Source organism: Bos indicus x Bos taurus, chromosome 4 (genome assembly GCF_003369695.1).
Source record: "Bos indicus x Bos taurus breed Angus x Brahman F1 hybrid chromosome 4, Bos_hybrid_MaternalHap_v2.0, whole genome shotgun sequence".
In the NCBI taxonomy this organism is placed as follows: domain Eukaryota; kingdom Metazoa; phylum Chordata; class Mammalia; order Artiodactyla; family Bovidae; genus Bos; species Bos indicus x Bos taurus.
The window spans coordinates 59101114-59117399 of NC_040079.1; the positions used below are offsets into that span (position 1 = coordinate 59101114).

At 41.2% G+C, this 16286-nt stretch overlaps 1 protein-coding gene across 1 annotated transcript in view; it reads right to left on the reverse strand.

Moving 5' to 3' along the window:
- The window catches only part of AOAH (acyloxyacyl hydrolase), a 188208-nt gene that overhangs the window by 136172 nt on the left and 35750 nt on the right, over nt 1-16286 (reverse strand). The window contains exon 5 of the mRNA XM_027539535.1: nt 10764-10863. Coding sequence (XP_027395336.1) covers nt 10764-10863 — 100 coding nt within the window. The remainder of the gene's footprint in view (nt 1-10763; nt 10864-16286) is intronic.

The window sequence follows — 16286 nt, forward strand, 5'->3', positions numbered from 1 at the left end:
TGCCCTATGAAGCCTGAGTATTACGTCCACTTTACAGATGAAGAAACTGAGGCCCAGAGCAATTGAACAACTTGTTTAAGGAGAGACAGAACATAAGAAATGCAGCCAGGTTTTGAGCCCAGGTGGTCTGGCTCTAAGATCTGTGCTCATAACCACAATATTGAACTACCTGTCAATTAGAGGAAGGAAAAAATTAGATAGTAGCTGGAGAAGAATGGGAGTCCTGGGGTTTATTTTTATATTAATTTTTGGAATGGGAGCAACCTGAGCTGGTTAATAGGTATCCTCCTTTCCCTCCTTGGGTGTAGATAACTTCAGTGTAATTTGGCCCAATTAGCAAACTGTTATGAGAAAATCCATAAAAAAGGAATGAACTCTAAATATATTGTTTCTAAAACCTTCAGTTCCCTCAGCCCTTCTAAGAGGTCTTAGCAGTGGGGGTTTGGAGACTTGAAGGCCATAAACAGAGTTTGTTAATGAATCCATGAGAAAAGGGGCAGAAGTCAAGGAACCAAGGATGAGACTGGGGGTAAATGGAGACATGTGACTTTGGGTGTCTGGGAAACTACCAGATGACAAAGAAAAGGCCAGCAGCAGGAGGAGAAACAATATTTTCAGGCTTGTTGATGGCAGCTTTCAGGCTTGGGCCAACAGTTTTTACCCTTCAGTGCTCATCAGAAGTTTTGAAGAAGTGCAGCTGCTCAAATCTCACCCCAGAAGTACTGAACCAGATGCCCTTGGGTGGGACTCCACACATATTTCTAAAAACTGCTTCACGTTCTAAAATCAGCTAAACCTTTTATACTCTGGTATGTTCCACTGAGATCAGATAAACCCTTGCAAGGGAGGAATAAAGCAAATACATGTTCAGAAAGGCCCTTTCCATCTTGTCTTTCATGTAACAAAACTTAAAGCACCTACTATGTGTCAGGCATTGCACAGTCCTGGAAACATGATGGTGAGTGAAAAAGACATGGTTCCTATCCTCAAGTGCTAGGAAAGAAACAAAGTGCTGTGTGAGAGCACAAAGAAGACCTTCAGATGGAGTGTGAGGAAGGACATTTCAACAGAAAGCTGAAGGAGGAGAAGTAGCTGACTGTGCAGAGAACTGGAAGGGTTCTAAGCCAAGTACCCAAAAACAAGGGCTCTGAGGCAGATGTAACCAGAAGCCTGCATATGCAGTCAACACCTCCTGCACCTTGGAGGTAGCCGTCTCCACTCCTTCCCAGGGAGAGCCCAGCCCTGCTCTGCTGAGCTTTCTGTTCCTCTTTGCACCCTCTGTTAGAACACTTGTCTCTTCGTCAGAGTTTGTTTACAACTCCCTTGTAGAATCACTATTTGCATCGTGACTGCCTGTCTCATTTATTGGAATACTGTCCTACATAATTCTCTCTCTATAAATATTTGCTGCCTAGGGAAAAAAAATCATTCTGTAGCAGCTACAGGACTATAGGCAAGTCTTTTGATCCTCCAGGTCTCAGTGGACTTACCTATAAAATTGAGGAGTCATATCTGTCCTGCAGATTTGTGATGGTTAAAAGAGATAGCTTACTCAATGTGCCTTGCAGTGGGGCTAGCACACAGTAAGTGCTCAAGAAATGTTTGTTGAGGCGTGGCTGCCTATGTGAATGACTGACCAAATGATTTAACTGGTAAGGAGAAAGTTGGGATCCTTGGGCAAGATTCTTAGAACTTAAGCTCTTCATAATATTTCCATTAAAACTAAAACCAAGAGATGTTTACTTTCTGATATTGAGAACTGGCTACTCTGAATGTGCTTCATAATCTCTGCCAAACACACATGTGCTGATGCGAAGAGTTGCAGGTCTGAAGTCTGAAGCCCCAGGTTAAGTTCAGGTTATTCTCACTAGATATGAAACTTAGGTCCAGACCTTAAGCCTCAACTCCACAATATGTTTAATAACTTTATCTATAAAATAGAGTTTGACCCTTTGATACTATCTAAAGTTGGAGACATCAGTACACACACACACACACACACATACCCACACACACACAAATGGATGGATTCATAGGTTACATACATACATACTTTACTAAATTCTCCACCAGGAGGATCTAGAAGCAATGTCATTCCAGTAACAACTTGAATACCCAGCAACTAGATCTTGGTTTCTAAACACCATTTTCCAATAAAAGGAACCAAACCATCTTAGAAAATGGTGGATTTTAGGGTTGGGGCGTAAAAAATACAAGATGACAATAAAATACTCATCTGGCATTACCAGAAAGTAAGGAAGTTTGAAAAGGAAAGAGGAAAAAATGAAAGAAGGAAGAACAGCAAAGGAAAAAAAAAAAGAAAGAAAAGGCACGGTGTTGAAAAGGACACAGGGCAATATGAAAGAGATCCTAGTAGATCCTAGTGGCCAACACTGAAAAAATCTGACCAAGAAAATAAGTAACAGTAGTGGATTATAACTCAAGTATAAAATACTTATATACAAGTCCATATTGACATAAATGAATAACTGAATAAATAAATAGGAAAGAAGAGACACATCTTTGCAGAAGAATTTCAAATAATGTATGTAGATAGATACTCCTTTCTCCAGGAGGTAAGCTTGGAGCCCCCATTCTGTTAGATTTAGTGACTGAGTTATAATGAATAAAGAAAAGAAAAAGGTAAAGATAGCGACTTCCCAGTGAGGAAACCTGGCAAATGTCACCTTAGCCAACTGATCAAGGTTAATATCCCCCTGAATATAGCGTGGTATCATGTATCCCTGATAAAATGTGATGACAAGGGCACTTAGCCTCTATGGTTTTCCTTCCAAAAACCTGTAAGTCTCTCTACTCAAAATAAAGACATCAGACAAATCCCAATTCGAGGGACATTATATGAATATACTTAATCAGTACTCTGAGAACTGTCAAAGTCATGAAAAACAAGGAAATAGTAAGAAGCTGTCACAGACTAGAGGAAACTAACGGAACACTAAATGCAACATGTGTCTTGGATTAGATCTTAGAACAGAAAAAAGGACATTAGCAAATTTAAAAAAAAGGCGAAAACCAAATCAAGTCTAAACTAGTAATGACTAATAATAGTCACGTGTGCATGTATACTCTGTCACGTCCGATTCTTTGTGACTCTAATAGCCACCAGTTTCTCTGTACATGGGATTTCCCAGGCAAGGATACTGGAATGGATTGCCATTTCCTCCCCCAGCGGATCTTCCCAATCCAGGGATTGAACCCATGTCTCTTACGTCTCCTGCGTTGGCAAGCAAATTCTTTACCACTGAGACACCTGGTAAGAAATACTCATGTGACTATTGATTAAGGACTAGTACATGACAATTACAAGAATAATGTGGCTTCTTTAGTTTTGACTAAGTAATGTTAAAATGTTAACATTATGGGAAACTGAACTTGGGTCAAGGTGTACTCTCCATGGTATGGTATGATATTTTTACAATTTTGGTAGATCTGAAAGTATTCCAAAATAAAAAGCTTATTAAAAATAGTTTGGGGGTGATTAGATGATAATGTATCTAAAAGCGTTTTGTGAGCTCACAGAGCTGAGCACATCATTATGAATGGAAAGGTGCTGTCCATTGTAGGATAAAATTTAGTGATTAATAAATCTTAGAAAATGTCGAATTTCCTGCTCATCTATAATTTTTTCCTAAACTCTACTACCTTCCATTAAAAAGATGCCAGGTATTTTATTAATGCCAGATATTTTCTTAATAAACTTAATGTTTAAAAAATATAAATCCCTGAGATCAGCTTGTTTATTCCTCAACTGAACAAGAATTTGTCCTGTGTCACTATGGACCGTAGCCCTCCAGGCTCCTCTGTCCGTGGGATTCTCCAGGTAAGAATACTGGAGTGAGTTGCCAAGCCCTCCTCCAGGGGATCTTCCAGACCCAGGGATTGAACCCACACTCCTTTGTCTCCTGCATTAGGGCTCCCCAGGTGGTGCTAGTGATAAAGAACCCACCTATCAATGCAGGAGATATAAGAGACACAGGTTCGATCCATGGGTTGGTAAGATCCCCTTGAGGAGAGTATGGCAACCCACTCCAGTATTCTTGCCATGGACAGAGGAGCCTAGCAGGCTACAGTCCATAGAGTCACAAAGATTCAGACACAATTAAAGTGACTTAGCACGCATTGGTAGGCAGGTTCTTTACCAGTACTGCCACCTGGGAAGCCCATCGCTTTCTCATAAAAAGTGCTAATCTACTCTTTCCAAATCTACTTATGTCAGCTTCCTGACTGTTTGGATTCCAGGGAAGCACAGATTCCTTGTGCGTGCCCACAGGCCCACACACTCAGCACTGGAGAGTTATGGTGGTTTCCTGCAGAAATTGGATTTACTGTGGGAAAAGCTGTTGCAAAATCTAGATTGCTTTCCTAAGGCAGCAGATCTCTTTAGCAGTAGTTTAAATGGGCCAGGGGCTCCAGAGAAATAGGAGAATCCATCTCTACTAGCATACACCTTCTGAATATAATTCTCTTTTAATGTGGATCAGAGTGCTGTGAAGTAAGTCTTGAGCACACCTTAGAGGTGCTGGTAGATGCAGCCTGTCTCTCCAGCTCAGGGGTGGTGAAGAAAGGGATCTGTTCAAAGCCACAGGGTCTGCTTGGGGATCTCAGAGTTAGGGGACCAGGAGGGAACAGCATAAAACTGAAGAGGCTCCAGGCTGCACCTAGCCCAGTCGGAGCATGAGCGCATGCACTGTTGTTCTCTGACTGAAAAATGAGAAGAGGTTCAAATCAAAAGGGCACACATGGAGGAACCACATCTGGTTTTCAGTTGGCGAGCTGTGGTACCAGAATCATGCTTAGGCACATGCACACAGAGACACACAGCAGCAGTAGGCAGGGCCTTGCTTGGTGTGTGACGAGAGGAGGGATGACATGAATAATCCCCCTAAAGTGGGTGACACAAAACCGTCTGGATGGTCTTTACAACACAGCCTGCAGGTTTCCTTTTCCTCGCCTCTTCCCCCTTCTCTTGTTTCTCCTTGTCTTGTCCTCGTCTCCCCTCCACTCCCCCTCTTCTCACTCCATCCTCCTGGTGCCCACTGTACACTGCAGACTGTTTCTTGCTTCAGTTAATTATGGATGGAATTGTCATTTTGGAGCACACGGTAGAAAAGGATATAAAGACGAGGCTGAAGGACTGGCAAGAAGTGGCTGAAATTTCAACTTTGCTGCAGATGATGTAGGTTCAGGGGATCCCTACAAGCTGTTCTACCTTTCGCTTTTGGCCCCCCTAAAGTCAGATGTCCATTTTTCTACACTGTGGAGCTCCCCCTGCAGGCCCCTGGAGCAGAGAGATTTCTTGATCCCTCCACCCTGTAAAATGCATTTCACAGGGACAATGGCTCGTATCACACTACATTTTACCGGCATCTGAAACACACACAAAGCAAGACCCCAAGTGTGTAGAGTCCTGCTTGTGAGGAACTAGCTGGCCCAGGAGCAGTGGTTTGACTCAAAATACCAGTACCCCAGGAGAATCAGTGGAGAATCAGAGCACAGTGGAAAGAACTTGGGCTTCAATGACAAACAGACTCAGGGCTGAAGCTTCTCATTGCCATTTACTAGCTGTGAAACTGGGAAAAACTCATCTTCTAGTCTCCGTTTCCTCATCTCTAAGATACATATACTCCCCCAAGAGCATTGCTAAATGAGATCACCCATGTACAGTGCAGTGCCTGGCACATTCACTCATGTATTAGGCATGTGCCTGACATGACGGAGGGGACAAAGATGGGCAAGATGCAGAACTGCTGCCTGATCTATTTACACTCGAACAAGGAAACCTATGTACATGTAACATCTTCCTATCTCTGTGCCTCCCTTTCCTCGTCTGCAACATGTGGCCGACAACACCACCTACTTCATAAGGTTAATTATGTATGAAGCATTTAGAACAGCACCAGCACATGGCAGTACTCAAAAAGCATTTCATGCTGATGACTGAGAGGAGAGTGAACATTTTGTCGAGAGGATTAGGAGTTATTTCACAGAGAAAGTGGCAATGAGACGAGCTAGAAGGATGGGCTTGATGTTGATGGGTCATTCTGGGCAGAAGGGATTATTAAGGACAAAGGTGCAGGGAAGGTGGGAAGGTTGAGGCAACAAACAAATATTTCTTTGTTATGTATAAAGCATTGTCCTACACATTGGGTATACAGTGTAAAGAAGATAGAATCTGACCTCCTGGAGGTTATAGCCTAGTGGGAGAGACACAATCACACAGGTGTATCATTCAAAACAAAGCAACTTTAAAGAAAGAAAAGAGGAGTGTGTAAAAGGATCCAGGGTAGGCTTCCTCAAGCTTTAGGCAAAGGTATTGGGGTGGGGTGACAAGATCATATCTATTTATAGAAAGACATTTCTGGCATCCATGTTCAAAATTTATTGGAAAGAGGGCAAGATTTGGTTGGACTAGATGGGACTATGTAGCAGGAGTAACATCAAAAGATGATTGTGTGACTACTTCATACAACGGTGCTGTTACTCATAATAACATGGATGAATCTCACAGACAAAAGAAGCCAGACACAAAGAAGAATATATCGTATTATTCTATTCACATGAAATTCAAGAGTAGATCTTCATATAAATAAACTACTCTGTGGTGGATTTCAGAGTAGTGGCTATCATGGGGGGTGTTATTGACTGGGAAAGTCAGGAGGAAGTCTTCTAGGGGGATGGAAATTATACCTGTCTCTTTATTACTAATTCACACTTGCTTTGCAGGTGTAATTTGTGTGTCATGAGAATGAAAGGAAGGTCTGATATGTACCATTTAAAAAAATACATACTCAAAACATAAAATTAAGGGGGAAAAGTAAAATAAAATATTGTATATACAACAGTATCATAACTCTCAAAGAAATTAATATAATTTATTTAATACTAAAAGGAAAGCATTCAATATTTTAACATTGGTTATTTCTGGTGGTGGGATTTCAGTTAACTGCTGTAAGGAGACACCCCAAGGGGATTTTCAAGAAACACTGACATAAAGGCTAAGAGATCAACCAGCCTCTCTGAATGAAGGACAGGGACATGAATCTCAGTTCCGGTCCTTCCCAGGGGAGTGAGTTTCAAGTTCCATAACCTTTCTAACTATCAGTTTCCTCAGTCTTAGAAAAGGGGTCATCCAAGTGTGCCTCCATGCTAGGGGTATTTGGGAGATTAAAGAGGATGAAGAATAAGCACAGTGAGTGCTCAGTAAATACCTGTTATTGCTATTAAATGAAATCGTGGAGGCAGATGACTGTCCACACTGCACCAACTGCTCCTCTTTTCTGGGTCATCTGTAAAGCTGGAAGTTGGCAATGCGGATTTGAGGAGGAAACTGATCATTTCTGAGATGAAATCCTCTAACTTCCTCTTACCCAGAAAGGATGGTCAAAATGTTCCCAAACTGGGAATTGAAAAGGGGGTGGTGATGGGAGGACAAGGAAATGCTATTTTGAGTATAAATTCTACAGAGTATAAAAATAAAGAATGTCATTTTAAATGGGATAAAGTTGAACATTTTGTGACTATGTATAGCTGTGAGTGTGAAAATATACGCTATGCTATGCTAAGTCACTTCAGTCGTGTCGACTCTGTGTGACCCCATAGACGGCAGCCCACCTGGCTCCCCCGTCCCTGGGATTCTCCAGGCAAGAATACTGGAGTGGGTTGCCATCTCCTTCTCCAATGCATGAAAGTGAAAAGTGAAAGTGAAGTCGCTCAGTCGTGTCCGACTCTTAGCGACTCCATGGATTGCAGCCTACCAGGCTCCTCCGTCCATGGGATTTTCCAAGCAAGAGTACTGGAGTGGGGTGCCATTGCCTTCTCCCGTGAAAATATATAAAATGATGTTATTTAAGGAAACCATGAAAACCCATATCACTTGCCTTTGTACATAGAGACGTTTCTTCTGTACATTATCAAATAGCAAATATTATAATATCATATTTGCATGCTATTTGAATACATGGAAAAATTTTAATTAAAATTAACAAACTCTTCCAGATATCAGTGGAGCCAACAGCTTCTCAGGTAGAATTAAGGGAAATTTAACTAGCAGTTTAAGTCAACCATCAAGTTAGCATGAAATGCACATGTACCCCAAATATTTACATCTCTATCTCTCTGCTCAAGGAACAGGCTTATGATATTTAATATTTGTTGTTCAGTCACTCAGTTGTGTCCGACTCTTTGTGACCGCATGGACTGCAGCACACCAGGCTCCTTGTTCTTCACTATCTTCCGGAGTTTCCTCAAACTCATGTCCATTGAGTCAATGATGCCATCCAACCATCTCATCCCCTGTCACCCTCTTCTCCTCATGCTGTCAATCTTTTCCAGCATCAGGGTCTTTTCCAGTGAATCACATCAGGTGGCCAATGTATTGGAGCTTCAGCCTCAGCATCAGTCCTTTAAATGAATATTCAGGGTTGATTTCCTTTAGGTTTGACTGGTTTGATCTCCTTGCAGTCCAGGGGACTTTCAAGAGCCTTCTCCAGCACCACAGTTTAAAAGCATCAATTCTTTGGTGCTCAGCTTTCTTTATGGTCCAACTCTCACATCCGTACATGACTACTGGAAAAACCATAGCTTTGACTAGATAGACATTTGTTGGCAAAGTAATGTCTCTGCTTTTTAATATGCTGTCTAGGTTAATCATAGTTTTTCTTCCAAGGAGCAAACATCTCTTAATTTTATGGCTGTAGTCACTGTCCACAGTAATTTTGGAACCCAGGAAAATAAAGTCTTGTCACTGTTTCCATTTTTTCCCCATCTATATGCTATGAAGTGATGGGACTGGATGCCATGATCTTCATTTTTTGAATGGTGAGTTTTAAGCCAACTTTTTCACTCTCCTCTTTCACCTTCATCAAGAGGCTCTTTAGTTCCTCTTTACTTTCTGCCATAAAGGTGGTTTCATCTGCATATCTGAGGTTATTGATATTTCTCCCGTCAATCTTGATTCCAGCGTGTGCTTCATCCAGCCCAGCATTTCTCATGATGTGCTCTGTGTATGAGTTAAATAAAAGGGTGACAACATACAGCCTTGATGTATTCTTGACGTACTTGACCTACTTCCCAATTTTGAACCAGTCCATTGTTCCATATCTGGTTTTGTTTATTCTTGACCTACATACAGGTTTCTCAGGAGGGTGGTAAGTTGATCTGGTATTCCCATCTTCTCAAGAATTTTCCACAGTTTGTGGTGATCCACACAGTCAAAAACTTTAGCGTAGTCAATGAAGCAGAAGTAGATGTTTACTGGAATTCTCTTGCTTTTTCTATGATCCAAGGGATGTTGGCAATTTGATCTTTGATTCCTCTGCCTTTTCTAAATCCAACTTGTACACCTGAAAGTTCTTGATTCACATATTGTTGAAGCCTAGCTTAAGGATATTGAGCATTACCTTGCTAGCTTGTGAAACAAGTGCAATTATGCAGTAGTTTGAACATTCTTTGGCATTGCCCTTCTTTCAGATTGGAATGAAAACTGACCTTTTCCAGTCCTGTGGCCACTGCTGAGTTTTCCAAATTTGCTGAGATATTGAGTGCAGCACTTTAATAACAGCATCATCTTTTAGGATCATGATATTTAATATTGCCAGTCAGCAAAACCATGCCAAGACCAAAAGTGTGTTAAACTGGCCTTTTTTCAATAAAAATAAAAAGGAAATGACAAGTAATCAGAAGCCTGTTATGTTATACACAGAAAGACTACAATTATGGGAAAGGGGGCATAAAATTTTGTTTTATTTTATTTTCATAGGAAGTTTCTGAAAATCATTATTTTGATACCCAACCAGATCTAATCTTATATTTCATTCATAGCATGGGTAAGGCTTCCCAGGTGGCCCTAGTGGTAAAGAGTCTGCCTGCCAGGACAAGAGATGCAGGAGACGCAGGTCTGATCTCTGGGTCAGGAAGATCCACTGGAGTAGGAAATGGCAACCCACTCTAGTAATTTTGCCTGGAAAACTCCATGGACAGTGGAGCCTCATGGGCTACAGTTCATGGAATTGCAAAGAGTCAGATATGACTAAGCACACAGCATTAGCAGGAAATTGTGTCAACACTTGCCTTTCTCTGTCTGCATTCCAAAAAAAAATTGTCCAACATGATAAAATGCACACAGGGTATTCTGAACAGCTATCTCTGAATAATAATAATATTGGTAATAATTATATTAGCTACCATTTTATTAATACTTATTTACACAGCTGGTATTGCACTAAGCATTTTATATGTATTAATTTACCTACTTTCCCCAACAAATGTAGTAGGGAGGTATTTCAGGTATTTGATTAGGCCCACATTAGTGAGAACAATAAAACTTAGACTAGGGGAACCAAATGCCTGAGTTTTCCCAGGATGTGGGATTTCCATTGCTGATACCAGAAAAGTCGTAGGCAAAATACATGAGTTGGTCACTCTATAAAAGTAACTTGCTTGAATTTTAAGGGGTAGAGAGGGATTTAACCTCTCCTCACCTTGGCTGGCCAGATTTCCTATGTACTGCCTGCCCAAGTCTAGATTACAGTCCAAAATAAACAGCAAAGACATTCTTTGGCAGCATGGGGGAGGCATTTAAGTTGAACTTTGGGAATATTATTTTGGGTGATGTAATGGAAAATGTCGTTTTGCAGGTCCCTGTCCCAAACCACGGAGCCAGGGAAGCTGAACCTCCCTTTACAACATGTCCAAAGGGCTTGCGTGTCATTGTGATCTGACGTTCGGAATGAAAAACCACTCACCTTGGGAAGGGGATAGAGGTGACACAAGGGTTGGCCGGGATCCTGTTTACAAAACTCCAGGGTGTGACACACCACATCAGCATTCATATCTGCTCTGAATCTGGAGGGAAATAGGGTAAAACAAAGGCTATTTAAAAGCTCTCAGGCATTAGAAAGCAGAAGTAATTTCAAAAGAAGGTAAATCCCCGGAATGGATTCTGGCATGGCCTTTGAGTCCAGTCCTGTGTAGCTGCTGGATCAGAACAATTTCCTGCCACTTGCATTCTACTTTCACATTAAGGTCCTGGGCGCAGGGAGAGAGGGGCTAACAGCACTGAGCTGTAAGCCAGCCTCTTGCATGGGCACTGGGATGCTTTTCTGGAAAAGCCATAAATAAAATTGAGATAGGAGAAATGGACAGGAGTGTAACAATATTTTAAAGTTTGCTGAGCCTTATAGCAAAAAATATCTTTATGATATGGCCTTAAACAACCGAAATCATTTTCTTAGGTGTAATCAAAGCATCTCTTTTCCTTTTAAAGTAAATTTATTTTTTTACCTTCGACTTTTTCCCCTGGGGATGATGTAAGGATAGTGTTCTTCAAGCATTTGGGTTTATGTTTAGATTTGAAGGGGCTAAAACAAAGCCTCCATATTCAGTTTCTACCTGCCACTCCCAACACGCTTCTTAAACCAAGAAAATGAAAACAAAAGAATTAAATGATACCATAAAAAAGAATAAAATAATGCCATTTGCTGCAACACGGATGGACCTGAAGATTATCATAAGTGAAGTAAGTCAGACAAAGACAAATATTATATGATATTACTTATATGTAGAATATAAAAAATAGCTCAAATGAACTTATATACAAAATAGAAATAAACTCATAGATATAGAAAACAGACTTAAGGTTACCAAAGGGGAAGATGGGAGGGATAAATTAGGAATATGGGATTAACAGATGCAGACTAACATACGAAATAGATAAACAACAAGGTTTTACTGTGTAGCACAGGGAACTGTATCTAATATCTTGCAATAAACTATAATGGAAAATAAAATAAAGAAATATATGCATAATCAAATCACTTTGTTGTACCCTTGAAACTTAGACAATATTATAAATCAACTATACTTCAATAAAAAAGAAAAAAAAATTGAAGGTCACTAGTATGTGAAAACATACTGGAGAAGGAAATGGCTACCCATCCAGTGTTCTTGCCTGGAGAATCCCAGGGATGGGGGAGCCTGGTGGGCTGCCGTTTATGGGGTAGCACAGAGTCGGACATGACTGAAGCGACTTAGCAGCTTAGCAGTAGCAGTATGTGAAAACATAGGCTAAGATCACGGCTTCCAAATTTCATTCCAGCTGAATGAGACTAACAACGTGACTGGCAAGATGGCTTTTCAGCCTTTTGTGAGCACCTGAGTTAAGAGGGCAAAGCGAGATCATCATGAATCATCCACTTGGCCCCAGGGTTTCCGCATGGGAGGTGGAGGGGAAGGTAACCAACTTAAAGGTGGCTAAGCAGTGGGACAAGCTATTTGTGACACACAAGGTCCATTACCAAAGTAATATCTACCCAGGGTCAGTAAATCAGGAGAGGGTGACTGTTTTCACACATCTGTTCTCGATTTAATGGTTCATTTATTTAACTGATGACTGCTGTCTTTGTGGGAATCTGGTATTTAGTGGACTCAGAAGGGTGATAAATAGGGCTCTGCTTAATTTTTTTTTTTTTTTAACCTAAGGCCAATATCCCATCTGTGGCAATTCAGAACCACAAGAGCCAACTCATCATATGGTGTCCACCTATTCTGTTTCCCCTGCAAATAGAGCACAATTTCAAGTAAGTGAACTTGAATATGAGAGTGAAGATGGGGGCCCCTCATTCAGACTGGTGTTCTCTAACTGAAAAATAGGAGAGGGAGGCTGGGCATGTGGTATCCCTCCCAAATCCTCTAAGACCAGAGTTTTATCATCAGAAAGACTGAATGTGAGAAGCACTCCTTTGGACAAGAATAGAAAATGCTGAGCCTCATATGTCCAGACAAGTGTATCACGACAAGGATGTGCAAGCTGCAAAAAAGTGGCAAAGTAGCATGTGTGCTCTTGACCAACCTCAGGACAAAGCCTAGGCTACACATATTTTGTGAAATCCTTAGGAAATCTCCAAATTTCCTACCAGGGGCTTCCCTGGTGGCTCAGCCGGTAAAGAATCCACCTGCAATTCAGGACACCCTGGTTTGATTCCTGCGTCAGGAAGATCCACTGGAGAAGGGACAGGCTATGCACTCTAGTATTCTTGGGCTTCCCTGGTGGCTCAGGTGGTAAAGCATCTGCCTGCTATGTGGGAGACCTGGGTTCAATCCCTGGGTTGGGAAGATCCCCTGGAGAAGGGAAAGGCTACCCGCTCCAGTATTCTGGCCTGGAGAATTCCATGGGGTTGTAAAGAGTTGGACATGACTGAGCAACTTTCACTTTCACTTAGGAAATCTCTAAATCTGTAATAACTATTCCCACTCAACATTGCTTTCTCTTTTCCAGAGCAGCAAATAAGACCAAAATGGTCACATTTCAATTTATATCCTTTTATGACCTTTACAGGAGTGAGTCTTGTGGGCAGGAAACTTCAATACATTTGACAGAGCTAATTAACAAATTTAATTAGGATCATGGTAGAATGAAGTCAATGCTGATGATCGTTCATCATCATCATAACTCAGAAGAAGGGAGCAAGGTCAGGGTTAAGTTTGGACAGACAGGTAGAGTGATAGCCTATGGCAGAGAGCAAGGACAGGGCCTTTCACACATGAAAGCTCTCAAATTTAAACCTTTGACATCACTTCCAAGGGAGGATTTATGCATTAATATATAGTCGCAGAGACACACTCATAGCATTGAAAAAAGATCTTCCTCATATGACTTAACACTTTTATCCCACTTCTGGACTATGCTCTTCAGAGTATACTATGAATTTAATCATTTCTAGAAATCTTGTAGTTATTTTTTCCTTATTTACTCTTATTGAATTATAGCTGATTTACAATGTTAATTCCTGTTATATAGCAAGGCAATTTTCTTATATCTATATATCTATATATATAGATCGGAGAAGGCAATGGCACCCCACTCCAGTACTCTTGCCTGGAAAATCCCATGGGGATCTACATGGGCTCCATGAGGAGCCCAGTAGGCTGCAGTCCATGGGGTCGCTCAGGGTCAGACAGGACTGAGCGACTTCACTTTCACTTTTCACCTTCATGCATTGGAGAAGGAAATGGCAACCCAGTTCAGTATTCTTGCCTGGAGAATCCCAGGGACAGGGGAGCCTGGTGGGCTGCTGTCTATGGGGTCGCACAGAGTCGGACACGACTGAAGCGACTTAGCAGTAGCAATAGCAGCATATATATATATATACACAGGGTTTTTTATTATTCTTTTCCATTATGGTTTATCCTAGGATTTTTTTTTTAATTGGAGGATAATTGCTTTATAATGGTATGTTAGTTTCTGCTGTACAACAATGTGAATCAGCTGTTAAGTATACATATATCACCTCCCTCTTGAGCTTCCCTCCCACCCCTTTGCCATTGTCCTGTGAATGGCTCAGTTGTAATACTTTATATTTTTGTCCTTTAAAAATACATTAATTACACTTAAGGTGTATCAAAATTGTTATAAACTCTGTTTTGCATTTTTCTTCTAAATGTGTTAGTAGTTTAGGCCTCTCCTGATCTCTGAGAACTCTTAAGTTGGAATATAGGAATTTATGATTGAGAGCATAGATACTATGAAACAAGGGAGATGAGCAGAAGACCAGCATCAGGTTTGGTTGGCAATATTTGGCACAGTGGATGTCAGAACAAGGAGGACTAGGCCCCTGGTTGCTGGCTGGGCCAGGCTGCTCCTGGAAGTAGCCCCACCCTGTCTGACCTGGGTTCTTGGGGGAATGAATGCCTGAATGCTAAGTGCCCCACTTCCTAACAATATCTTGTGGTTTGCCAGTGGGTAGAAAATGTAATTGCTGAATAATTAGCCCATGAATCACTGAGAATTGACTGGTGTGAAATAATGAGGAGAGATGCCCTCTGGGTTAGGAAACACATTTAATATTGGAAGCCTGAAACTTAGGTAAAACTAAATTATAAGATTGTCATGTTCAGGGTCTACATCAACCCAGAACTTCATGTGATTGATTAAAACAAGCTGTAAGAAGAGGCCACCATAGGAAGAGAAATTTCTATCAGCAAACAACTAATATGGGTCCTGAAAAATTACTCACAAACAAAACTAACAGCGGATGGAACCGCAAAGAGGGATTGTTTATTACATCTATCTTTCTTCATAGTGGCTTATCCCATGCTAGTGAGAATTAGCCATCTTATAACTTTGAGTCATCTCAAAGAAAGAACTTTCCTCCTTTCCCTATCACCTACTCTTTCAATGGCTTGCTGGGCCCATTCTTTCTCAACCCTCTGTGTCCATTTGTAGTTATTTGAGGTGGTGACTGTCTCTTGTACAGTCCACACCTATAGTACTAGTGCAAAGTCTGTCCTCCCTTTGATCCCATGCTTACCTGGCTCTTGCACTCAGCACCCTCCAGCCAGCTATAGAATAACAATGGATGTCCCAGTGAAGCCAGGCCACTTCCCTATTACTCCCAGCACACTTGGTAGCTAATCTCTGATATCCCTTTTAGATATCTGTGTGTACTGCCCTTTTTTGGCCTCTGTGACTCTCCAGTCCCCTAATCCAGGTCCAAGAAAACCTCTCTGGCCAAGCTGATGTTTCCCCAGCGCACCTGGCTCAGACTAGGTGTGTAAACAGATTCACTATAGGCTATTTTTTTTTCTTTTTTTATATGTTCAAGTAATTTTCTTTGAAGCAGTCTAGTCAGAGTTCATCTGTGGTGATAATTTTGTTTTTAAAAAGAATTAATCAATTTAACGAATGTTTATCGAAGACTTTCTATGCTTAAGTATTGCCCCAAGCCCTGCTGTTACAGGCTTCCCTGGTGGCTCAGATGGTAAAGCATCTGTCTGCAATGCAGGAGACCTGGGTTCGATCCCTGGGTCAGGAATATCCCCTGGAGAAGGAAATGGCAACCCACTCCAGTACTCTTGCCTGGAAAATCCCATGGACATAGAAGCCTGGTAGGCTACAGTCCATGGGGTTGCAAAGAGTTGGACATGACTGAACGACTTCTCTTTCTGGTGATACAAAGATCCCTCCTTCCTCCTTTTTTCCTTCCTTCTGTATATTCAGTATTTTGCTTAAGTATTAATATTTTGCTTAGATTAAAAAATGTAGTCTTAGTTCTCAGAAGTATTTCAATCTCATTAGCAACTTAGAAAAGTAAATGGAGAATTACATTACAAACAGATGTGAAAAGCACACAGGAGTTTGCATAGGAAAGGAAGAATTTGTGTGAGTGTGTGTGTGTGTGTTGGAGGTATCTATCTTAGCCTGGGGATAGTCAGGGAAACTTCCAGAGGAAGTGACCCTGGAACTAAGATCTAAAGAAGTAGGAGATGAG